The 26,614-nt window shown below is 37.5% G+C and overlaps 1 protein-coding gene across 1 annotated transcript in view; it reads right to left on the reverse strand.

The window, feature by feature from the left end:
• Positions 1 to 26,614, reverse strand: part of SNTG2 (syntrophin gamma 2) — a 315,981-nt gene that overhangs the window by 250,642 nt on the left and 38,725 nt on the right. Inside the window, exons 4-5 of the mRNA XM_023728305.1 lie at positions 11,342 to 11,385; positions 11,198 to 11,239 (exon numbers count right to left, since the gene is read on the reverse strand). Of these exons, the coding sequence (XP_023584073.1) occupies positions 11,198 to 11,239; positions 11,342 to 11,385 (86 nt within the window). The remainder of the gene's footprint in view (positions 1 to 11,197; positions 11,240 to 11,341; positions 11,386 to 26,614) is intronic.

Below are 26,614 nucleotides of genomic sequence, written 5' to 3' on the forward strand. Positions count from 1 at the left end.
ATATTTCATTATTTACAAAAAAGCAGACAAAGCTCCACTTTGTCCTTATCTAGCCCCATCAACACCAATAATTCATTTATGTATTCATTACTTTACTCCTCAGCAATCTGAGTGACAAACAAGTGCTAATCACTGAGTTAAACAATGGACTGCTGGGTCTCCTTGCACGTAATTAAGACCTCCTTATTACGCACACATTTAAAGGTGGTACTAGACACGTGTTTCAGCTGATTTATGATAGTGTAAGTTTATATAAGGAGCCCTGGTGGCACAGTGGTTAAGAGCTACTGTGGCTAACCGAAAGGTCGGCAGTTTGAACCCACCAGCCGCTCCTTGGAAACCCTATGGGGCAGGTCTACTCTGTCCTGTAGGTCACTGTGAGTTGGCAACAGTGTGATGGCAAAAATTTTAGTTTTTTTGGTCTGGAAGTTTATATAAAACAGTGAGGCTTTCCCTGGCTTTAACACTGACCCTAATAGTGCTGAAAAGGGTAACAACAGAGTCCTCCACATTTTCAGTGGTACCAACATTAAAAATGGCCAAGAAATCTGTCCCTAAAAGGAGATCATAGATAGAATGGATTGCCCACTTTCTCTTTTGAGATCACCAGAGTAATCTCATTATGTCTTTCATTCCGGTGAACTTAGTCACAGGATGTCCAAGACCACCAGATCACCTCATGCATTCCTAATTAAAACACATCACTCTCCCCTACCCAATCTCTGAAACTCTTCCTCTGTGATGAAGTTTTTTTTTTAAATCAGTAAACTCTCCTGCGTGCTAAACTTCTTTTCTAAATGTTCCATTCACCTTCCTGTTCTAATAAAAACCGGGTCATAGTGTGAGACCCTTGCTCCTCTCACACCTTATTCAGTGCTGGCTGTTTCTAACGTACACATCACTGGTATTGGAGGTGAGATAAGAAATATCCTTGCTTCTCATTGCTGCTTACAGGTAATTGCACCCATCCTGCCTAAAAACATCCAACTCCTTTGAAGAACATGCTGTCAGAGGAAACCACATCCTACCATCCCTTGGTATAGGCCTCTACTGACCTGACCACTCCTTCCCATCCTTCTACTACCACAGCTAGCACTGTTCTTGGGGATTTCAATACCAATGTACTCTATTTTTCACATCCATCTCTTATCTTGCCCTGTCAGTTTTTTGACTCCCTTGTCACCACGAATCTGATTGTTCACTCGGTCACATACTCCCAAAGACTTTTAAAATAACTGCTGCTTTACCAAAATTTCCCCATCTAAAATCTTAATTTTGAGCATCTCAGATTCCAGATCAGGCCATTTAATATCCCTCACTGAAGTAAGTCTCAACCATACCACAGACTTCAAACTATTGGCCCTCCTAGAATTTTACTACACATCACTGCCTGTGTCTTCACTGGCCTCTTTATCATGTTTAAATTCAGCAGTTCACCATCATCATTTTGCCTTGCACGCATCATAATCATGGGCCTCCATCCATCACATTCACTGGTCAAAAATCCAACCTGCTTATATACAACTCTTTCCAACTCTGCACCTACACCCAGGTGGCAAAACTTGACTGGAGAAAAACGTATTATCTAGTTGATTAATCTCACTCTGAATGAAAGACCATTAATCTCCAGTAGGTCTTAGGGTAGCATGCATTTTCCAATCTGTTCACTCCGCTCTACCAAAGACGATTATTTCACCCTTTCTCCTCCCAACTGCAACCTCGAACACCACTTTCCACTCCTCACATTTTGCTGGTCATCATATGTCCTATTTCAATGGGAAAATAAAAGAGAACTTACTTATGTTTCTATCACCATATCTACCAATTTATCTACATCTGAATCCCTATTCTATGTCTTCTTTCGCATAGCAGTAAAGGAATAGTCCTTGTTCCCACCTAAGGCCCAGAGAATTCATACCCTCTAGCCCTCCGAAACACATGTACCTGCAATTATCCCTCTCCTATGCCATCAACATTTTCCTTCTATATCCATTTGTTGCCCTCAGAACACTAGCATGCCAAAATTACTTCTATCATAAAATCCTTCCCTTCATCCAACATCCATATACAACAACTATGACATTTATCAAATCCCTTAAATTTCAAAATGTTTCCAAAAAGTTGCTTAAATACTTACTCTATCAACTCTTTCATTTCTCATTCTTCTTGAACCTCTCGGATCATCCCATTAAAACTGCACTTGTGAGGATTCCCACTGGCCTCTGCATTGTCAAAGTGAATGACTAATTATCAATTTTTATCTAAATTAACCTCTCAGAAGCTTTTGATAAAGTTGATCATTGTTTATGTTTTAAATTTTTTTTTTTCTTTTAACTTCCAGTGTACCACACCATCTTTGTGTTCCTTCTGTCTCACTGAGTTTCCTTTTTCTGTCTTATTAACCCTGCTCCTTTTCATGGAATCTAAATGCTGGAGTTTTTTTTTTAAGTAACAGTCCCTGAGTCTCTACCTGTGTCTGGGCACTACCTTCCTAGCCACTTACTTCCAATCTCCTGGCTCTCAAAACCACATTTACACTTATGACTCTTAATTTTATATCTACCACTCCAATGTTTCCCATATCAGAAACAGACTCTTCCATTCAACTAATTTCTGATCAAAGCTTTACAGTTGTTACAGAGCCAAAAGCAGGTCCTTTAGATCTAACTATAAAATGTGACCATTTGTCTCCACTTGTACTATTGTTTTCAAAGTAACTCAACTAACATATGTTGAAGTTGATGGTAGAATCCATGTGTACCACTTGTCTTGAAAATGTTTGCCTATTCTTTCATTTTTAACCTTTTGGACTCACTTTGTTTTGAATATTTCTTTGGCAGATGGCATATAATTGTGTGTGGGGGGGTAGGGCAGGGTGGGAGGACTGAGTTTCTGAGCCAATATGAGGGTGCACTTGTTAAAATATGGATTATTAATTTCATTTATCTTTAATGTTTTAATTTATGTAGTTTGACAGTTCACTAGATACCCATTAGTATTTGATCATAAATTCAGTAATTTTTAGAATACATTTAGTGGCAAGTTGTTAATATTATGGTTATGCTTGTGTTCCCATCATTTCACTTATGTTTTCTGCTTTTTTATGCCTTTTTGCTTTTTTTTATTGTATATCATCTATATTATCTTTGCTCTACTCTTTCTATTTGCCCTATGTTCCCAACTTATTTTTCAAGGTATATATATGCACAGTTTTATATTTTAGAAATTAAACTTTTTAACTTTAATTCATATGCCTAATCTTATTTTTCTCAAGCTAATATCTTCAGAAAAAAACTCATGTGCTTTGGTGTCACACCCATCTACCTTTAAAAGATGAAGGAAAGACTGCACTTTCTCTAGTACCTTCTGGCAAGAAGTTGTCCCCTGGTCCACCTTCTTACTTTATGTGTGGTGACAGGCTACAGCTGATACCTCCCATGGTCATTATCCACTTATTGTCTGTAACATTCCCCGGGGCTCACAATGGGGAGAGCTTCCTTTTGGCTTCCATTGCCCTCACTTACATCAGTTCAACATGTTACATCTGACCAATACTCTTCGAAATTTCTATGAGTTCCTGGTTTCTATATCAGTAAAGGTACTCTTTTTTTTTTTTTAATTATTTTGATTCATTACTGTTAGAATTGAGCAGATTCCTTTTTTGTATTCCATAGCTACTTCCTAAAAGTCCTTTGTGTTTGATCTTAATACAAGCCTTTTACACAGAAGCAACATCTTCACTTGTCATCACTAAGCTTCTAATTTAGTATCTATCAACCTCATATTAGGTTTCATAGGCTTTACACCCAACTTGATTTATTGTCATTTTTGTTTGAAATTAAGAAAATATGTTTAGTCTTCAATCACTTGCATTAAGATACAACTATAATTTTGAGCATCAATCATGTTTTATTTCCTTAAATAGCTTGTGTTTTTCTGTTCTATGAAATTAGTTATTGTCCACTTGTATCTTACACATATTATGCTTAAAACATGAATAAGTTACTGCCACAGTAAAATTAAATGCCTCCTCCTGTATTTATAATTATAAATTTCCAACCATTTCCAAAACCACCTCTGATTTGTCTAATTTCACATCACACAATTTTAGTCACTTCATACACTCAGAAAAATTAACTTACTTTTTTACATAAAGTAATCCCTTTGCATAACCATCATTATTAGGCACTGGATAACTTTATTTGTGCTAGAGTTGAAACGTCCTCTATGTGGGACCCTAGATTTTAATTTCTGGCCAATGCACCTCAGCACAGCCATCACCCATCTGTCAGTGGAGGCTTGCATGTTGCTATAACACTAAACAGGTTCCATCAGAGGTTCCAGACTAAGACAGACTAGGAAGAAAGGCCTGGTGATCTACTTCTGAAAATCAGCCAATGAAAACTCTATGAATCACAGAGGTCCAATCCTGTTGTGCATGGGGTTGCCATGTGGCAGGGGCCGACTCAAAAGCAGCTAACAATAGATCATACGTAAAAAAAATTAAATACTTACTTCCATATATTTAAATACACCCTAGATTATTGTCCTTTATTTTTATCAATTTAATTCTGTAATGAGTAACAAAAGACACATTTTGCTCTCACACAAGAGAAAAATAAATTCTTCACGAATTCTCATCGTGATGGCATTTCAACTCTACTCAATACTCCTCTTGACAGACACAGTCATTAGGTTCACTAGCATATCAAGCAGCAAAGGGACGTTCTGCAATGACAAACACACTGCACGTTGCACCATCTTTGTGATCTTTGGTATATTGAGTCCATTGTTGTGGCATTTGTGTCAATCCATCTCACTGAAGGATTTCCTCATTTTGTTTGGCCCTTTGAAGTGATGCTGATTCCTGAAGACCCAACATAAGGCTATGGTCCACCAGTCAAAGTAGCATCTTAATGTAGGTCAAGCGATAACTATCATCTGTCTTGGAAGCATCTCACAGTGGGCCCAATGGCTCTGAACCCAGCCCATGGTTATTTTTCCCTTTTCTGAAGAGAGAGGTGAATAGATACATTCACTAACTGTTAGAATCTCCATAGTAGTTCCCTGACCCATGGAGTGAGGCCTATCAAAGTAAGAAAGGTAAAGTGGAAACCCCAAAAACCTTTTCCCCTTCCAAAATGGCAAACCAGAAGACATGCATTTTGGATGAATTGTAGAGTTAATGTCACCACTGAAGACTTGAAAGATGTAGAGATAGCAATTTTTACTACATTCCTATTCAACTTATTTACCTGGCCCATGCAGAAAGCAAATGAATTATTAATAATGACAGTGCATTATTGTAAATATCAACATGGGTTTCAATTACAACTGCTAACCCAGATGCATTCTGTTTCCTGGAGCAAATCAAAATTATTCCTGGTATCCGGTATACAATTACTGACATGGCAAATACTTCCTTTTTCTATATCTGCTAGCTGTCAGCAAACACCAGAGACAGTTTGCTTTCTAATGATAATAGTTTATCTTTACTGTCCTACATCAAAGGAGCCCTTGTGGCACAGTGGTTAAAGTGATCGACTGCTAACTGAAAAGTCAGTGGTTTGAAACCACCAACAGCTCCATGGGAGAAAGATGTGGCAGTCTGCTTCTGCAGAGATTTGTAACCTTGGAAACCCTATGGGGTCGCTATGAGTCAGAATCCACTTGATGGCAGTGGGTTTGGTTTTGGTTTGGTATCCTACATCAGGAGAATGCCAATTATCTATCTTTCTGTCACTCTCTATTCTATAGGAAAATTGATCATCTCACCATTCCACAGGAGATCGTGTTGGCTTATGATATTGGTGACATCATCTTGACTTGACTTGGAAAGAAAGAAAGGCAATACCCTAGACAATTTGGTAAGACACAGATATGGCAGAGAGTGAGATATGAACCCTACAAGAATATACAAGTCTGAAACCTCAGTGAAGTATTCAGGTATCTCGAGGTCTGGGGGATGTCAAGGTATCTCCTGTAAGTTGAAAGACAAGCTGCTGCATGTTGAACCCCCTACAACTAAGAAAGCAGCAAAATTCCTGATGGTGTCTTTGGATTCTGGTGGGAACAGATACTGCATGTGGTCATGCTGATCTTTTCCATGTATTAAACAATCTATAATACTACCAGTTTTGAGAAGGCACTGAAGTATATTCATGCTGCTATCTTACAAGCTTCTATCAATTTGGCCATATGATTCAAAGATCCGAAGGTGCTTAAAGATAAGGATGCTCTGTGTAGCTTCTGGAGGAACCTAATAGGATAATCACATGCAAACTCTTAAGATTTTGGAACAAAGCCATGGTCATGTCAACTTCTGCTAATAAATACTCTCTTCGTGAAAAAGTTGCTAACTGGTTACTGGTCTCTGATAGTTGGAACACTTGACCATGGGTCAACAAGTTCTAATACAACCTAGCTGTCGATCAAGAATTGAGTGTTACCTATTCCACAAAGCCATAAAAATCGGGCATGTGCATCTCCATCATCAAATGGGAGTCGTAGCTACAAGATTGGGCTTGACCAGGCGGTAATGGAAGAAGTAAGTTACATGAGCGTCTTGTATTCCCAGGGCACCTACTACTGCTACACTAACACCTCTCCCGCAACCCAGACCTACTGCTTTATTGGTTGTTTTCTTTCCGATTCCCACAACGTGGAATTTTACTAACTGAAAGGTCTGGGAATTAGTGAGAAGTGGTGCGGAACCAAGGTTATCTACTGAAATCTCTGGGGGAGATTAAATGCTGCACAAGTGAATCTACTGGGCAGCAGGGATTGATAATCACGTCTCTGAACAATTTGCCAGCTATGCCTAAGAAATTATTTTTAGTTTGTTATTTTAAAATTAATTTTAGCCTGTTTCTTCATCTAACACTAACGTTCCTTATAAAAGGTTGCTATTATTGTTAGGTGCCGTCGAGTTGGTTCTGACTCATAGAGACCCTATGCAGAACAGAACAAAACACTGCCTGGTCCCATGCCATTCTCACGATCATTGTTGTGCTTGAGCCCACTGTGGCAGCCACTGTGTCAGTCCATCACATTGAGGGTCTTCCTTTTTTCTGCTGACCCTCTACTCTACCAAGCATGATGTCTTTCTCTAGGGGACTGATCCCTCCTGATAACATGTCCAAAGTATGTGAGACGTAGTCTCGCCATCCTTGCTTCCAAGGAGCATTCTGGCTGTACTTCTTTCAAGATAGATTTGTTTGTTCTTTTAATAGTCTAGGGTATATTCAATATTCTTCACCAACAACATAACTCAAAGGTGTCAATTCTTCAGTTGAGGATGTTATAATCTCGTCAGTTTATCATGACCAAAGTTCTGGACACTTTCTAATACGAGCAGTGATTAAAAGAACTTTGGCAAGGAGGAGGGAGAGAGTAAATATATTAAAATACGTGAGATGCTGTCATGAGGAAGAGGAATTCAAGTTATTCTCTATGATCCAGAGAGCAGGGGCAGAGCAAGCCTAAAGGAGTGACTCCCCCTTTCAGCCCCAACAATGATTTATTTGTACCTCTTGTCCATATTTTCCACTTTTAGTATAATATTTTTGAAAATAATTTACCTTTTCTTTATTAGACCATACTCATCCTTGAGGACAGACACCATGCTTACATATGGTGATGAAATACTGTTTTAGTATTAAGCATAACAGACATTCCATAAATATTTGTTATATGAATGATCGTGGAGTAACAGGAACGCAAGCTTCAGCTCAACAGCAAGAAAACCCTTCTAAGAAACGTAGCTGTTAAAGTGAAATGAGCTGCTTTGTGGTGTCCTGAGTGAAATGTCAGAGTGAGTTTCTGTAAGCAGGGACAGTGGAACTGACTTTCTGCTCAGGTGAACAATCTGTAAGGTTCTTTTCTGCTCTGAGAGGCTATGATTTTTTTCTTTTTTTAACACTGTGATCGATTTTATTTCTAAAAGTTCTTAAGTTTAAAATCACTTGACCTGAAGGTGGAATTTGTCATGATATTGTAGTGAAAACTAAAGCCTGCTTTAAAAGATAAAAATGTACATGAACAGAGAGACTAATTTAAATTTATAAAGGAGGCTAACATCCCATGAAATAACTTAGTATATTGAAACCCAGGGCTATTCTTACCAATGGTTTTCATAGTATCTAAGAAGCTAGACTAAGAAATCAGACTAGAAGTAATATTCTATTACTATATCTTAGGTTAATATTTGAGATGTCTTTCTCTGATTTCTGACTGTATTGTAAAAAAATGAAGGCAAATTCCATAGAGTTGCTCATTCTTAGATCTCCCCGAGGTCATTAAAGAACAGAATACAAATCCTGTCTGAGACTGACTAGAGTGTCCTTGTGAGTTCTTGGAAATCTTGGAAATTTGAGGAATCTTGGAAAAGGCAGTAGAATAGTGCGAAGTGCTCTTTACTGTCAGAGGCCTGGACTGGCCCCACACTTCACCAACGCTGAAGAAGGATCATCTAGTGGGAACGAGCAGCTTCATCAGCCACTTCCTCATGATGCATCTCAAATCTCTCTGTGTTTATGTCAAGCTGAGTGCTGACAACAAACTATGTCCCTTTTTCTCTCAGTGGTGACATAGATCGGAATCCACCCAGTAAACTTAAGGATAGTCTATTCTCTGCCATAACTGATACACTATTACATATCAGTGTAGACAAAAGTACACAGATTTATTAAAAAGTAGAAATTAGCTACATATTTTTGTTACCCTGATGTAGTAAAACTTTCCAAAAGCAGCAGATAGCACATAAGGTGATTAAAATTCATTTTATGGATGTGAGTCGTAAAATTAACTTTTATGTTAAAAAGGATCTTTTACATTGAGCAGAGCTGACATTTTTCTTTTACAGTTAACTGAAGTCAGAATTTACCCTGAAAAATAAGGGGCTAAAACCATTAGATTTATGAGATCTTTTACAAATCTAACGGGGTTTTTTTTTTTGTGAACTTTATGAATCTGAAAAATTGAGATTACATGTCTCATTAATAGTTCACCAATCATTTATTTGTATAGTCGCATAAGAATTTGGACACATAATTTGATAATTTGGTTCAAAAAGAATATCAGTATCAATCAAATATTGGAATGGCTCTGCTGTCAAAGTTCACACATCTTTTACCCAAAAAATCTGTTTCTTCGATGAATTTATTTTACTTTGGAAGTTATTAAGGTGTGCATTGTCTCTCTTTGAATTATTACGTCGTTTCGCACCTTAAGAAAGCAAATCTTTGCAAAAATTGGAAACCAACATAAACACTGCAAAGTTTAGAAATCCAATAGATAGAACACTCTATGAATTGGAACATAAATCTAAAACTGTAAGTTCCTTGAGGTCAAGGAATATGTTTATCCCATTTGTAAATCTTTTCCCTATGCCTGGCACATATTAAAAGATCAATAAATACATCTTAAATGAAGAAACACATGAATAAAGTAATAGCACATTTGAAGTAATCTCCATTTAGTAACAAATTACTACATATGTGATGTACTGGCTTCATGGAAATTCAATGTTATTCAGGTATGATGACTTTTTGGTACTTTTGGCTGTCAGTCTTTATTCAGAACTCAAAATTGGATCACTGAAAAAATAAACACTAATAAATGAATAAAGACCTCTTTAAAGTGGTAAAAAGCAATGATGTCACCTGGAGGACTAAGGTGCACCTAATCCAAGCCACAGTCTATTTTCAATTGCCTCATATGCATGAGAAAGCTGGACAATGAATAAGGAAGACTGCAGAAGAATTGGCGCCTTTGAATTATGGTGTTGGTGAAGAATATTGAACATACCATGGACTGCCGGAAGAATGAACGAATCTGTCTTGCAAGAAATATAGCCAGAATGCTCCTTGAAAGCAAGGATGGTGAGACTACATCTCACATACTTTAGACATGTTATCAGGAGGAACCAGTCCCTAAAGGAGGACATCATGCTTGGTAAAGGAGAGGGTCAGTGAAAAAGAAGAAGACTCTCAATCAGATGGATTGACACAGTGGCTGCAACAGTGGGCTCGAAAATAGTAACAATTTTGAGGACGGCACAGGACCGGGCGGTGTTTCGTTCTGTTGTACACAGAGTTGCTATGAGTTAGAACTGACTCGATGACACTTGACAGCAACAATCAATAAATGTATGTAAGCATGCATACCTATTAATCTTCGTAGAAGACAGTAACAAATTTAAAGTATGCTTTAATTCTGCTGTGACTCACAGACTAAAACTTCTTCTTAAGTACTCTAAAAGAGATCGTATTTTTGTTCCCTGTCTACCTCACCAACACTGCATCTCTACCCCTCCTCACTTTTCTGGCATTCCACACCATGCTCCATATACATGTCCCAGCTCATGTTATTGCTCTGCCTGGCCTTCCATGTCTTTCTCTCTACATCTCATTCTCCAGGATCCAGCTTAACTAGCAACTCCAACGGTGCCCCTTCGCCCTCAATCCACAGGCAAAGCTAGGTACTCTTTGCTCATACGTTTGTATGGCATCCAGCCACATTGTAATATTATACTGTAGGGCTTCTGTTTGCCTAATTATCAAAATTAATTATTCAAGGCTGGATGTTTTATTTTTCTTTATATTTGTATCACTATAGCCCAAACCTGACATGATACTTGAAAAAAGTGCCTTTCCATGGAAGGATGACTCAAATTTGACATACCATTATCTTATGTAATAATCAGATGTAAATATCACATCACATCTTTCAAGCTGTATATCTTACATACAGAGCTTCCTAGTTTAAGCCAATGTCTAACACCACTACTAACGCTGTCATGTCATTGAGGCTTAAGTGTCATTGGAAAGTGTATAAAAACTTCTGGGAGATTCTATTTTTAGCACTGCCAACAATCATCCAGGTAATCTAGGTGGAGTTGAATACTTCCTGAATTTCAATTGCCTAATAATTAAAATAATAATAATAAAATTTACCTTATATAATATTTGTGAAAATCCATTACCTTAATGTTTGTAAAGTGCCAAGTGCAGTACATAACACCTAGTGGGCATTTCATAAAGATCATTTAGAAAAATGATTTACTAAACCATTTAAGCAACTCTAATCCTGTATCTGTGAACGCACTCAGTGACATATAAATTTAGAGAGGAAAATAATTTGAATGAAAGAACATTTGGAAAAAACAGAACAAAACTTTAAAATGTAGGATACTTACCACTTCTCCATGTGTTGCATGTTCTACATTAATGCCATTAACCTGAAGAGATGACAAATCAAGAAATTTGAGGGTAATAATTGATTAACGTAAGTTTAAAATAAAAACACACAAAAACCAAATCTTAATAATTAAAATACTGACCTGTTTAACTGCATCTCCTATGAACAACATTCCTGTTTGGTCAGCTGCAGGGTTGTAAAAGTGGCAAGTGTTAAGAGAGATTTTCAACGACATCATAGTTTATTAAGGCAGTTGTTTTAGTCTTTGAACCAACTAAAACACTAAATTGTTGTGTGTATGTATGTGAGAGAAATTGCTATTCCAATAGTGTAACAATAGGGAGCCACCCAACACAATGAAATAGATTGTTACTAATTTTAAGCACATTGAGAGAGTTACTTTCCAGACACAGAAGACTTGTTTAATATAGAATACAAGTGTCACTTCCTACTAATGAAGGAGTTCATTACATTATGTGCAAAGTCTGAGTCACATTTTTCATTAAGTCGACACAGACAATAAAATAAAAATTCCAGGAGTAACTTAACACTTTCTCCTTTCTCTCCTGAACAAATTTACACAGACAGCTTTAATTAAAGATATTGTGCCTAGAATATAAAAGGTGGGGGGGGGGGAGAAAAACATTGTAAAGTATGCATATAATCTCTATTTCATTATTCCCACCTAACCTTTCTAATTTCATAGATGCAGGGAGATAATTCCTTTCAATAAGACTAAATAAATTTGCACAAAATGTAAACCAATTTCATTCAGTTTTGCCCTCATATAGGTTTGATTTAATTTTGTAAGTCTTTTATTAAATATTGGAAGACAAATAGTAACCTATTCTTTGAACACTGGAATGCTCTTTAAAAACCATATATAAAGTTAATATTAATTGTAAACATGATTTCTAGTCCTTAACAAGTATTAAATCTTGTTGAAAATAAAATAAAAAGAATATATTGCTTATATCGCTGTATGTAATGCTACTGATTTTAGGGTAACTCTAATAAAACTCTTCAATTTCTTTCTCTGTCTCTTTTTGCTTCTCCCTGCCCCCCTTCCTTCCTCCTTATTTGTGTTTTGTTTCACCCTCATCCTAAACTACACGAGGGCAGGCCATATCCTGATGCACCTTTAGTAAGCATTTGGATATCAGGCTCTGACCTAAGTCCTAGGGAGTATTAAACTCTAACTTAAAGGAGTTCAAAGTCGATCAAGTGAAACGGATAGGTAAAATTACACCTTAAAAAAACCCTTGCTCGTCAAGTCAATTCCGACTCATAAGTGACCCTTTGGGACAGAGTAGAACTGCCCCAAAAAGTTTCCAAGGAGCAGATGGTGGATTCGAACTGCCGACCTTTTGGTTAGCAGCCAAACTCTTGGGGTCCAATATACAGTATATAGTATTTTTATTATACTATGTGTAATTTCGGAGTCCTAGTGTCACAGTGGTTAAAAGCTTGGCCGCTAACCAAAAGGTCGACAGTTCGAATCCACCAGCTGCTCCTTGGAATCCCTGTGGGGCAGTTCTACCCTGTCCCACAGGATCGTTATGAGTCGGAATCAACTTGACAGCAAGAAGTTTGGTTTTGGGTTTTATACTACTTATTATATAAATATCATATAAAATTATATGTGATAAATCAACATCTAAAAAGCTAGAATAACAACATAAAAGAGGCATTAATAGTGTTTTGAAGAAACTCAGATGCAGGACACTTGATTCCACAAAGGCAGGGTGAGATCAGAAAAAAGTTACACAGGAGACATTTGAGTTCTGCCTTGAAGAAGAAGAAAAATGAAGCAGAAAACCAGGGAAAGGTTGAAAACGGCATAGAGGGAAGCACAAGTGGCAGCTGGAGACAGGATGGTAAGGGAACCAGAAGCTCTGGCATGAAGTCCTTGAAAACCGTGTTAAATAAGAGTGGACTTTATTTTAGTGGTGGGTTGGATCCTTCAGTGCCTTTGCATAGTCTTTGAACCTTCCTTTCATGGTCTACAACATACTATCCGCGCAATAAATTTTATTTGTATGAAGTTTCTATCCACAGAGTAATTCCAGAAAAATAACGTGTGTGTGTGTATGTATGTGTATGTATGTGTAAATATACACTGTTGTGTACCATCGAGTCAATTTCTACTCATAGCAGTGACTGAATATGACAGAATAGAACTGCCCCACAGGGGTTCCTAGGCTGTAATCTTTATGGGAGCAGATCACCAGGTCTTTCTCCTACGGAGCGGCTGGTAGGTTCAAACCACTGACCTTTCAGCTAGCAGCCGAGTGCCTAACCATTGTGCCAGCAGGGATATACACATACAAAACCAAACCAGTTACCAAAGAGTCAGTTCTGACTCATGGTGACCCCATGTGTGCAGAGTAGACGTGCACTCCATAGTTTTCAAGGCTGCGAACTTTTGGAAGCAAATTGCCAGGCCTTTCTTCTGAGGCACCTCTGGGAGAGTAAATATATATATGTGTGTATATATATGTATATATGTATGTATGAACGTATGTATGTATATGAAAAGTTAGTCCATACATATATATGTATGTGTATATACGTATGTATGTATGTATATGAAAAATCAGCCTAGATAGCAAGGAATTCTACATTATCTGAACTTGTTTGTTCTGAACATTCAACTATAGAGTAGTAAGACTTGAAATAGTGATGTGTTTATTTTTAAAAATTACATAGATCTTTTAAATGCAAGCATATAATTGTGTGTGTATGTGTAATTGCTACAAGTTTACATCTGGTCTGATCTAATTTTAAAAAGTGTCCCCAGATCTCTGTCTTTGATGTATCGCTGCCTGGAATCCTCTCCCCTCCTGACTACCTGGCCTGTATGAATCCTGGTTCTTCAGCTCTTACTACAGATGCAGCCCCTTGAGCTTTCCCTGATCTCCCAAGGCCGGGTTAAATGCCATGCCAGTGTGCACCCATATTATGTACACGTATTCAGACTATGGCACTAAGAACCTGTGTATAACCCTCCATGCCTGTCTGCTGCTTCCATCGGCCGCTAAGCTCTTTGATCAGTGGGCTTGGCTGGTTCACTAATGTATCTCCAGAGTTTCAGCCCAGTGCCTGGTTTCTAGGAAGCATACAATAAATGCTTGCTGGATAAATGAAAGACTGAATATAAAATGAAAAGTAACTGCCAAAAAGAACACATAAAAACAAAAACTAAACCCCTTGACGTAGACTGACTCCAACTCATGATTATACGTAGCATACAAATGTGACCATTCTATCTCAAACGTTATTAAGAAGATTGATTTTCTCTGTAAAACTGATTTTCTCCCTAAATATATTTATTAAGACTTTAATTTGTAAAACAGAAATATTTATTTATAAAACATAAATATAAGTATTCCTTGCTTCAATAGTCCCTAAAATATATTAATTCCTTTATTGATATTCATATTTATAAAAGAAGCTGAGAAGAGATAATAGCTGTATAATGACCTCGAAGTTCAGCAATATCAGATCCTAACTATTATGGATCCAAAAGTCATCTCTAATCCATCTAAATGCTTACTGACATGGTTTTAGTACAAATTTCCATCAGCCCTTGTCTGGCTATTGGATCAGCCTTCGAACTGAGCTATAGACTTTTTCTGTTCACTCTGGACCATCATTTCCGTGTTGGGGTCACAAAGCACATCCCATCCCTCCCATAGTTAAATCTCGCCAGTGGCTTCCCACTGAAGATTAAACTTAAAACTTTTAATGTGGCCTCCAAGGCTACATGATTTGTCCTAGCCTTTCTTTCATCGTGCTCTAAGTTACTTAGCCTTGTAGATTCGCAAAAGCACTATGATCATTTCTGCCTTGGCACTTGGTATAAACCATCTCCTCCCTTTGAAATGCTCTTCTCTGTATTTTTTCTCTGGTTAACTTCTAATTATTCCTCATGCCATGCCCAAAGGTCATTTTACTCAGAGACGCTTCTCCTTAACCCCTATTCAAAATTAGACATTTCTACTCTGGTTTCCCGTAGCTCCTTGCATATTTTTCTTCTAACTACTTATCAGCATTGGAGGTTACATATGTATTTGTTTTTTTGTTTTGCTTTTTTATCCTTGGGTTCCTGGTAAAAGTGTCAGGCACATAGAAGAGGTTTATTTAAGTTTTTCTAATGAATTAACAAATGAATATATGCATTGAAACAGTCTAGATTAAGCTGAACGGAATTGAGCAAAAAGTAGTTCTAGATTACAGACACGTGACACTTATAACCATATATTTTTTCAAGCATAAAGGAAAACTAGTTGATTGCCTAATTTTATATATTTATATATCAGAAATATTTTGTCATTATTTGGCAAAAATATTCTTTCAAAATACATATTTCAGTATTTAGTCATAGTTATTAAGTGCTGAAATCTTAAGTAGTAGGTTTGCAGTGGACCCTGAAATATTCCATCGGGTCTACTCAGAGAACACTGTCAACCCATCCTAGGTTTTGGCTATCAAAATAATTGTTGGCAATGCCAAAATGTGGCCCAACAAATAATTAATAATAATCTAGAACATGAAGAGATGACATTTAATAAATACCGACATGTGTTAGAGACTACACTGCAGACTTTTACATAATTACATGTACAGCTAAGGTTTTTCTTGCTGTCCAGTTGGTTCGTCTTACAGTCCATATGTACCAACAAAGAATCAAAATCTCAATGCTTTCAGATTACAGCAATTCTAGTAAAACAAACCTTAGATAATTGTGAAAAGTCATTAAACATGTCTAGTGAAGGAGATAATGATAGCTGAAAATTACACATATTGTTAATCACTCAGTGTAGCCAATCTTAATCGCTCACTATAACTGAACTTAAGTGAAGCTTCTTCTGACGGGTTTCTAAAGCTAAAATATGCCGTGACACTGTTTTATCAATAAATAATGTCTATGACTGAAATCCTACAGAAGAGAAAGAAAACAGACCACCCTCAAATTGAATCCCCTAATCCTAATTAAAAATAATTTTATCTAGATGATACTTTTGAGAGCAGAGTGGTCTATTTCTTCAGTCTGGAGATAAAACGAAGTCTGTTGCTCTTGAGATGGTCAGAAACCACCACCAGACCGCAGGGAAAAACAAGTTATTGGGAAATTATGAGCCAAAGAGTTACTGCAGATCCAACAGATGTGTAAACACCGAGGTAGCTGGACTGAGATGAAGGGAAACTGTTCTCGTCTGAAGATGTAGCACCTTTTTTTTTTCTTTTTTCTGTATAATTTGAGGAGTAATTAGATTAAAATGAAGTCTGGTGTGGGGGTATTATGGACTGAACAGTTCTCCCCAAAATGTGTCTACTTGGCTAGGCCATGATCCCCAGTATTGTGTGGTTGTCCACCATTTTGTGATCTGATGTGATTTTCCTATGTGTTGTTAATCCTAATCTCTGCCTGTGGTTAATGAGGCAAGATTAGGTTATGTTAAAGAGGATCAGGATGGGGTGCAACAGGTCACAGTCCTGATCCAATGTAAGAGGAGTTTCCTTGGGGTGTGGTCTGCATCATCTTTGATCTTGCAAGAGATAAAAGGAGAAAGAAGCAAGCAGAGCAGTGGAACCTCAACCACCAAGAAAGAGGCACCAGGAGAAAAGCACATCCTTTGGACCTGGGGATCCTGCGCTGAGAAGCTCCTAAACAAGGTGAAGATCAGTGACAAGGACTTTCCCCTAGAACCAACAGAGAGAAAAGCCTCTTCCAGGAACTGGCATCCTAAATTTGGACTTCAAGCCTCCTAGACTGCGAGAGAAAAAACTTCTGATTTTTAACACCATCCACTTGTATTTCTGTTGTAGCAGCTCTAGATAACTAAGAGAGAGGGTCTGTGTAAGATGCATTCCCCGCTCCACATCCTGTATGGATTAACGTGTGATTTAAGGGAAGTTTGTTTTTATTAAAATATTGCTGTATTCAAACTTTCATACACCATGATACAGTCTTGAATGACTCAGTAAGTGCATTTTCTGTTTTGAAATGAGTTAGAAAGCCAGTTGTAGACTTTGGTTTGGGAAAATGAGGAAGTCCCCAGGGCTGGCTGCTCATAATGTGCTTCTGCTGTGGGAAGTTCTTTATTCTGAAGAACTTTGGTGTGAAAATATCAGGTAATGGTAGGCGTAAGGCCCCCAAGGAACTGCTGCATAATTTTGGTGTGCAGACAAATATAATGTTATATATTCTCAAGTAATGAAATTAAAATGCCAGTGGCAATCTGGGTAAATAGCAAAGCACCTCCATGAAAGTTCTAAAGTTTTTGAAGAAAATTAAAAGATCAAATTAAAATCCTTAAAGAAAACTGTGCAAATTCTCAGTTGACTAGAAGTCAGGAGTATGAAGAACAGAAAATATTATGTAATTTTAATGTAATGAGTAAATGCTTGGTGATTTATTCTTCATTTTCTTCCTTTCTACTCTCCTTTTCTTGCTGGAGAAAAATAAATAAATAAGTTCTCTCAGTTCTGAAGCTGATAGATACTGTTTGGGTTCTGCATTTAAAGAACAGACCAAGGCAGTTCAACCCTCCCTCACCCTCCCTTCTAGTCCTTTAGGCATTAAAACTCATAATGTGAACGAGTTTTTTCTTTGTTCACTTGTTTGGTTTTTTTCCTAGTCCTCTCTGTTTCTGGTAGCTATCTAGACTGCTGAGAACTATTTTTGGTTTAATGTGATCCATAAGTTTATCATTTCCAGAATGATCATGGTTCTTAAATAGTTTGACTTAAAATGGTCTTGAGACAGCTTAGTTCAAATGTTACCAGAAATTTCACATAACTTCACTTTGCTTGTGTTTCAGATCTAACTGTTGCTTAAGGAAAAAACAAAAAAAGCAAAAACAAAAAAGAGACCACAAATCTGTAGCTGGCTGACTGAAAACAAACAAATAAATATTTGAAAGTCTTGCTAACTTTAAATTAGCCAGTAATAAGAAACAAAAATATTCAAATGACCATATGCCATGCAGATACATATAATTATTAATAAAGTTGTCAACGGCTAAAGTTTGAAAACAATATAAGAAGAAAAAACTATTAACCATTTTAAATTTTTTGGCTTAAAGTCAATGTTTTTAGCCAATTCTGGCTACTTGGAAGCAAGCAGGAAAGAGATTCAGTCGCTGAATAAAACGTAATTAAAATTCGTGCCAATTACTTTTTTGAAATATTCTCCATTTAAGGGACTCTTTTAGTCCTAAAATATGAACTAAAAAGGTAAAAATGAGGAATAAAATAAAATCATGAAAATTTGACTTTAATTTACAAACTTAAGTAATGCTCCTAAATAAAATAAGCCATTTGGTCAGATTAAAGTAGGTTTGTCTATTTTATCTACAAAGTAATTCTAGTTTATCTCTATATATACCTGTCATAATATCAGAATGTAAAACTGAAACAGAGGATAATGTATTTTAATCCATGTAAACATTCTAAATTGTGCAAAAAAGCAATAGTAAGTAATGTTTTCAATTCCTGCTACACTCACCTTTCCAAGACAAATTTATTAGCTCTGCTGCTAACCAAAAGGTTGGCAATTTGAATCCACCAGGTGCTCCTTGGAAACCTTATGGGGCAGTTCTACTCTGTCCTATAGGGTCACCATGAGTTGGAATTGACTCAACGGCAACGGATTATAGTGTTATATGAGGCTATGTAAAAATAATGCAGTCGTGGTTTGCAAACAACTGTTATAATAGAAATCATTTATTCCTTCTTGAAAATTAGTTTTTTTAAATCAGACACGTGATAAATATTAATTCACACATACAACTATGTAATATTACAAAAATGATAATATTTTAAACAATTCTTAACATTAACAGAATTGTATTTTATTATCTATTTGGATGAATAACTAATGATTATTGAGCATTCCTTATGTGAAAAACACTCATCACAGCACTTTGTACGTACTAATTCATTTAAAGCACATAACAACTCTGTGAGTTAGGTATTATTATTACCCTTGTTTCCCAGGAAAAAAACTGGATCACAGAGGAGGTTGAATAACCAGCGTAATGAGTCATATGACTTAGGATTTGATGCTAATCACTACCGAACATTGCCCCTAGGAAAGATAACCTACAACTTGAATTGTAGCTCAAAAAGAGAATTTGATAAAACAACCAAACAAAAATGCTTACTTTCTTTTTATTAACCAATATTTCCATGTAAAAATATAATTTTCCAGATGCCGCCATCAAGAGGGAATTTTTATTTTTCCAGATAATTTGCATCATGTTGAAATTACAGCAGCTAGGGTTATCTGAAATGATATACTCTGTAAACTCGATTCCAAGGTATTTGTTAAAGAATGTCTGTTTACTCCACAATTTCCCTATGGCTCTTACTCTACTTGTACTCTTGGGTCATTGTGAAACATACTGGCCTGGCCTAAAGCCAAAAATAAAATGTTAAAGTATATATTGTATGAGAATATTATCTGAGTAAATAAATTTTCGTTTTTTTAATTAAGATGTCCAATATTTTAAATAATTTTACAATGAAACTTATTGTTTTATGAAACAATGTAGAACAGACTACATTAAAATTAGTAAGAGAACATTTGTATATAACAGTTTGGAGAAAAGGTGTCAGCCTACAAAGTATGTGAAAATAAATATTCTTGAAATCAAGTGAAGAGTTTATTTAATTGTTTTAAGGACAAACTAAATTAGTCCAATTGGATTGTCATAAATGTGTGAACTTTAAGAACACAATCAACATGCTCATTTCTTTGGTACTTCACACGAAGGCAAACTGATAGTCTATCCTAAATTTATGACCATTTTAAAAAATGTTCACTTTAAAGATGTGTTCTTTCAAATAATATCACTAGAATGTAATTCTGATAAAATGGAAGACAAAATGGATTTGTTCAAAACACTATGAAGCGTGTGCACATCACCACACACTGAGCCCTTACTTTCTGGCCAGGGTGCAGCTGAATGAAACTCCTACACATGACTTTGGAGCTTAAATTGCTTTTTCCTGCTGACAAAACAGAGAGAGTTCCACGCCCTCAGTAACTAAATGTTCATAGCATCGAAGAAACACTACTTGAATCAACACAGTCACCAAGAACTGCCAGTCAAGACACTGTCATCTAATTAAAATTAACTTAAATTAATTGACTAAAGAAACACATCAGACACGTGTTTCCTCTCAACGGAATAAAAATGCCTACAAATGGCAAACAGCAGCAACACACAAGCGAGATGACAACACCTCAACGGTGGGCTGTTCTCAAAGGCTGGTCTCCTAAAGTACTGAATGCTACACACTGTCGTCCATGCTGGGGTTCTCGCTGTTTGTATTGATATTAGTTATTATTCAAATTCACTTTATAGTACTAGGTTGAACAGAAAAAGGAGCTAATTTAGTTTTGTTGTGGTTGTTAGTTGCCATGGAGTCGACTCTGAGTCATGGTGAACTCATGTATACAGAGTAGAACGGCTCCATAAGGTTTTCAAGGCTGTGACCTTTCAGAAGCAGATTGCCAGGCCGGTCTTCTGAGGCGCCTCTGGGTAGGTTACAACTGCCAACATTTTGGCTAATAGTGGAGTGCTTAACTGTTTGTGCCACCCAGGGACTCCAAAATTGGTTTTCATCAACGGTTAATCAAAAATGTAAAAGAAACTATTACCGTATTGATGAAAGGTTAAAAGATTTAACCAAGCTGTGGAAAATAAAAGGTCTAAATTAGTATTCTCCATATGAACTCATATATTTTAAATAGGCTGTTTTTTAAAACTCTGTCAGTGTTGCAGCATTACCCTACCAATGACAGAAATCATGAAGAACAATCTCAAACGATCACCAAGATTTTAATCTCTAACACTCCACTCCAACATAAGGAATCATCCTTCTTTGGGGAAAAAAAACAACCAACCAACTATACTTGTTTCTCTGATTTGGGGCACAAAACTTTCAGGGTTAGCTCAAAGAAGGTGGGCCTGGAAAATCTTTTACCAGATAGTATAAAGATTTCAGGAGTTCTGGGGGACAGTGTTGAACGGATGCAGGGGTCAACTTTAATGGAGTTCCCACTAGCCCAATTCTGAAAATTTGACTATCAAGAAAAAAAATTGTTTGACAAAATAATTTTATCCTGTAAAATATTAATTCATATCAAAATTAAAAAGTAAAACTTACATTCTTAAGTTTATTGGTATAATATTTTAATTAATTTCATTCAACTGAGAAAAAAATATCACCTTTTTAATTGTGAGATCATTCTCTGAATGTGCAGAAGCATGAACATGCAGAAGATTATATTTTGATTTCAGAAATAACTCTCAGTGAATTTCATCAAGATGTTATGTCCAGTGTAAGTGCCAGTATATTTATTCAAGAGAAAAAATAAAATTTATAAAGGCTCACAGATTCAGCAATACATTTATTGCCCACATTGTCTAAAATCAACAAAGGCAGTAAGACATGCACGTATAATTTAAAATTTATTTGGCCAAGAATTTAAGATTTCTGGGTCCTTTTGCATATAACCAAACCTGTTGCTGTCGAGTCCATTCCGACTCATAGAGACCCTGCAGGACAGAATAGAACTACCCCGTAAGGTTTCCAAGGAGCACCTGGTGGATTTGGACTGCCGACCTTTTGGTTAGCAGCCAAACTCTTAACCACCACACCACCACGGTTTCCCCTTTTGCATACAGCTCATATTAACAGGAGTAGTACAATCAAATAAAAATTAGACTTGCTCCACAAAGCTTTCTATTACAATCCTGTGGTTAACTGCTTTCAAGAAATTTATATATTAGATAATACTAAGATAACTTATTATAAAATAGTAACGAGGCATGTCAAGACATTCTCTTCACAAAGATGAGAGGCCTTATCAACTAGTCTTTATAAACTTTGCAATGAGCAATTGTTCATTTCACTTCAGGTTCCATTTTGCAATTCTTCAGGAAAAGCAATCACTCAAACTTCAATGGAAGAAACCATACCAGGTTGGACTCAAAACATAACAACCACAAGGGGCCAAGGTTTCCAGCTGACTTACAACCCCAGCTCTTCAAAAAGATTAGAAGTGAGATACTACAAATAACACTCATTATAATAACCAAAAAAAAAAAAAAAACAAACAAACCCAGTGCCGTTGAGTCAATTTCGACTCATAGCAACCCTACAGTACAGAGCAGAACTGCCCCATAGGGTTTCCAAGGAGCAGCTGGTAGATTCGAACTGCTGACCTTTTGGTTAGCAGTGGAGCTCTTAACCACTGCACCACCAGGGATCCATGCATTATAACAGGATTGCTAAATTTTAAAAAAAGAACATTACAACCTGTTTAGAATGACAGATAATATACATAATGCTAAGCTAATGAAGATACTATACTTGATCTTTGTATTTAGTTTTACATTTTGTCAAACAATATAAAAGGGAAACATAATGAAATAATTGTCTAATTTACAAAAATAAATGTATATTTATACCTATTTACCATGAGAGTCAAACATTTCTCTCGAAACAAATTCTCAGATAATAACGTAGATCCTTACACAAAAGAAAAAACACAGCATAATGGACAATGAGTTCAAAAACATTTTTGTAGAGCATCCGGATATAACCTTCATATCACTATTTCTCATAAAGATTTCTGATAAATGCCAATGATTTATTACAAAATAGCTGTTAAAGAAGCATGTTGTGCAAGGGAGCCACACAATTAGAATCATGTGCATAGGTTTCTTGAAAAATCATTTGTGAAAAATTCAGACAAAGAGTAGATGCATAGTAAATCCTTTAGCCTATCTCAAGAAATAATTGTCACATTCCACTGTAGTTACTTCTGGAAATAGCCTGCATAAAATTTCCATGTTATGTATTAAGGGTAAATTCACTTACTATGTACAGGTTAACCTGACTATACCAGGCCCAAAGTAGAGTGACTAATGCTAAACCCCATGTCAGCAAACCAGAATTATAGCTTCTATTTTCTGTAAATACCTAACCTTCCCAGAAGCTGAAACCCAAGTCAATCAATTGACTCTTCTCGGAAACAGACACCTAAGTTAACCAACTGGAACTTGTCTACTCAGTTTAACCTACTTCAAACTTTCCCTTTTATTCCAAATAAGGAGAGAAAATGCTTGCCAGCCAATCTGAAACTTGCCCAATATAGCCTCCTTGTTCCTGCGTGTCTGTACTACAAAACTCTTCCACTTTGTACGGCTCTTCAGAACTCTTGTCTGACTTCCATACCAGACGTTCACTGATTCATGAATTGAAAAATAAGGCTTATGAGTTCTCACGTAAAAGTATAGATGGAAAAGATAGCATTCTGTTTGAAAATGGAAAGGCTAGACATGTACTCTTACCTGTGCTTACTCACCCTTTTACCTCTGGAGGTAAATGAGTAACATAGTTTTCTAATCATAACCTGAACTGAGATCTGCAAAAATGCAGATTTCTTTTTTTCTAAATCAACCATATTTGCAACTGTGCTCACATGGAACCGGTACATAAACTAACAGACAGTCATTCAAACAGAACAAGGGGATACTGCATGGTTTAAAATCAGGAAAGGTGTGGGTCAGGGTTGTATCCTTTCACCATACTTATTCAATCTGTATGCTTCACACATAATCCAAGAAACAAGACTATATGAAGAAGAACGGGGCATCAGGATTGGAGACAAACTCATTAACAACCTGTGATATGCACATGACACAATCTTGCTTGTTGAAAGTGAAGTGGACTTGAAGTACTTATTGACGAAGATCAAAGACTACAACCTTCAGTATGGATTATACTTTAATGTAAAGAAAACAAAAATTCCTCACAACTGGACCAATAAGCAACATCATGATAAAGAGAGAAAAGACTGAAGTTGTCAAGGATTTCATTCTACTTGGATATACAATCAATGCTCCCGGAAGCAGCGGTCAAGAAATCAAACAACACATTGCACTGGACAAATCTGCTGCAAAAGACCTCTTTAAAGTGTTAAAAAGCCAAGATGTCACTTTAAGGACTAAGGTGCTCCTGACCCAAGGCATGGTGTATTTAATTGCCTCATATGCATGCTGGACAACAAATAAAGAAGACCAAAGAAGAACTGATGCCTTTGAATTATGGTGTTGGTGAAGAATACCGAATATACCATGGACTGCCAGAGAACGAACAAACCTGTCTTGGAAGAAATACAGCCAGAAAAAAGTCTCCTTAGAAGCATGGATGGCAAGACATGGTCTCACGTACTTTGGACATGTTATCAGGGGGGGCTAGTCCCTGGAGAAGGACATCTTGCTTGGTAAATTAGAAGGTGAGTGAAAAAGAGGAAGACCCTCAACAAGATGGATTGACACAGTGGCTGCAACAATGGGCTCAACCATAACAACAATTGTGAGGATGGCGCAAGACTGGGAAGTGTTTCACTCTGTTGTACATAGGGTCACTATGAGTCAGAACTGACTGGAGGGCGCTTAACAATAACAATATTTGCAAGAGTGACATTAAGTGGACGTGACATGGATGCAAAGTTAACCCTATCTACTTTAGTCAAGGCTGAAGTTTAATGGCATTAAACAAGAAGAGTTACAACATCCAGATTTCTGTCCAGTGATGGACCTGTTTTCAACACAAACTCCAACAAGAAGTCATACTTGCGACACTTCTGGCAAAATGGCTCTCTAGGCAGAAGCACCACACCGTCCCTCCACAGCAAAGATCCAAAACACTAAGCCAAACAGAGAAAACAGCAATCCTGAAACCCTAAAATATCAAATGAAGAGATAAAGAACTCAGCCAAGCACCAAACAGAGTGAGAAAACTGACACAACGGAGAGCAAGGAGAGATTCATGCAGAGGTCCCCATCAGCTAATGCAGCGCGTACCTGCCATCTTGGACTCCTATCTGAGACCAGCAACTACAGGGTAAGAGAAAGCAGCTTCACAGAGCTCACAGCGGGAGACAAAACAACTGGTAATATGCGATATATGCTTTCCCACCCCCAACCCCTCTTCACCCACACTCGGACTCCTCTGCTTCCCGCGGCCACAGTCTCTTCTCTGGGAAGCACCAGCTGCTTGGATTCCACCTGCCAGCACTGGCCGGCTCTCTGAGTGCCATCTGTTGGCTGCTGGTGTTGCTTTTTTCTGCTTCTTTTGATTTCTTCCTTACCTCTCACAACCTCTCCCTCCTTTCGTTCAAATACCTGGTTCCGTGCACCATCTTTGCTTCTTCCTGAGGGGCTGCGGAGCTCCGGTAATTTGTGATATATGCTTTCTTAATCTCCACCCTTCTTCACCCACACTCGGCCTCCTCTGCTTCCCGTGGCCACCGTATCTTGCCCGGGAAGCACCGCCGGCTTGGATTCCACCTGCCCGCACTAGTTGGCTCTCTCAGTGCCATTTGTGGCTGCTGGTATTGCTTTTTTCCCACTTCTTTTGATTTCTTCCTTACCTCTCACCACCTCCCCCTCCTTTTGCTCAAATACTGGGCTCCGTGCGCCAGCTTTTCTTCTTCCTGAGGGGCTGCGGAGCTCCGTTCAAGTGTGGAGCTGCTTCCTGGTCTGGCTACCACGCTGGTGGGATCCTGGGGCTTTTGTTTGTTTGTTTGTTTTGAATTGTTTGTTTTCTTTTCCTTTTCTTGAGTTGGGAGCCCATTCTGGCCAGGCGGTGCCGCATGGCTTGGAACCTACCCCCTTGACTTCCACAGATGCGTGGAGGGATCCCTGAGGGCATTCCTTTTTTGTTTTTTTTTTTGTTTTTTTCTCTTTTTTGGGGGGTTTTTCTTGTTCATTTTTTTTTAATTTGTTTTATTTTCTTTTCCCTCTTTTTCCCTTTTTGTCGTTCTTCATCACTCAGTTTCTCATCTCTCTATACCTTCCAACTCTTTCTGTTCCCTGAATACGTGGGACTGAATACCTCTACGCCTTCTAGCCAGGCTGTACTGCAACACCTGAGAACAACTTCTCCATACCTCATAGCTGCACCAGTGGGATCCCTGGGAACTCTGCTGTTCTTTTCCCTTTCTGAATTTTATTTATTCATTCTTTTTTTTTTCTTCTTCTTCCCCTTGTTTTTCTCCATTTCATAGTCTCTCATCTCTCCACTCCAACGGCAAGCTCCACTAGCATTCTTTCTTGTTTGTTTGTATGTTTTGGGCTCCTATTCCTCTCTCCTCTCTCCCATAGCCATCTTAGTTCCACACATAAAAATCTGCACCCTACATCCTGCCTACCTGCACTGTGCGCTTAACATCACACCACCAAGCAGCACAGGCACAGCCTACTTGAACCTGCCCTGCACTGATTACCGACCCGCCTGGTGGCTGTACTAAGTGCCACAAAAAACCCGTCCCAGTAACTCTTCTTCAGCTAGACCTGTCCTGCTGTACCATATCTGAGCAACTGAC

This window comes from Trichechus manatus, unplaced genomic scaffold (genome assembly GCF_000243295.1).
Source record: "Trichechus manatus latirostris isolate Lorelei unplaced genomic scaffold, TriManLat1.0 scaffold00023, whole genome shotgun sequence".
Lineage (NCBI taxonomy): Eukaryota > Metazoa > Chordata > Mammalia > Sirenia > Trichechidae > Trichechus > Trichechus manatus.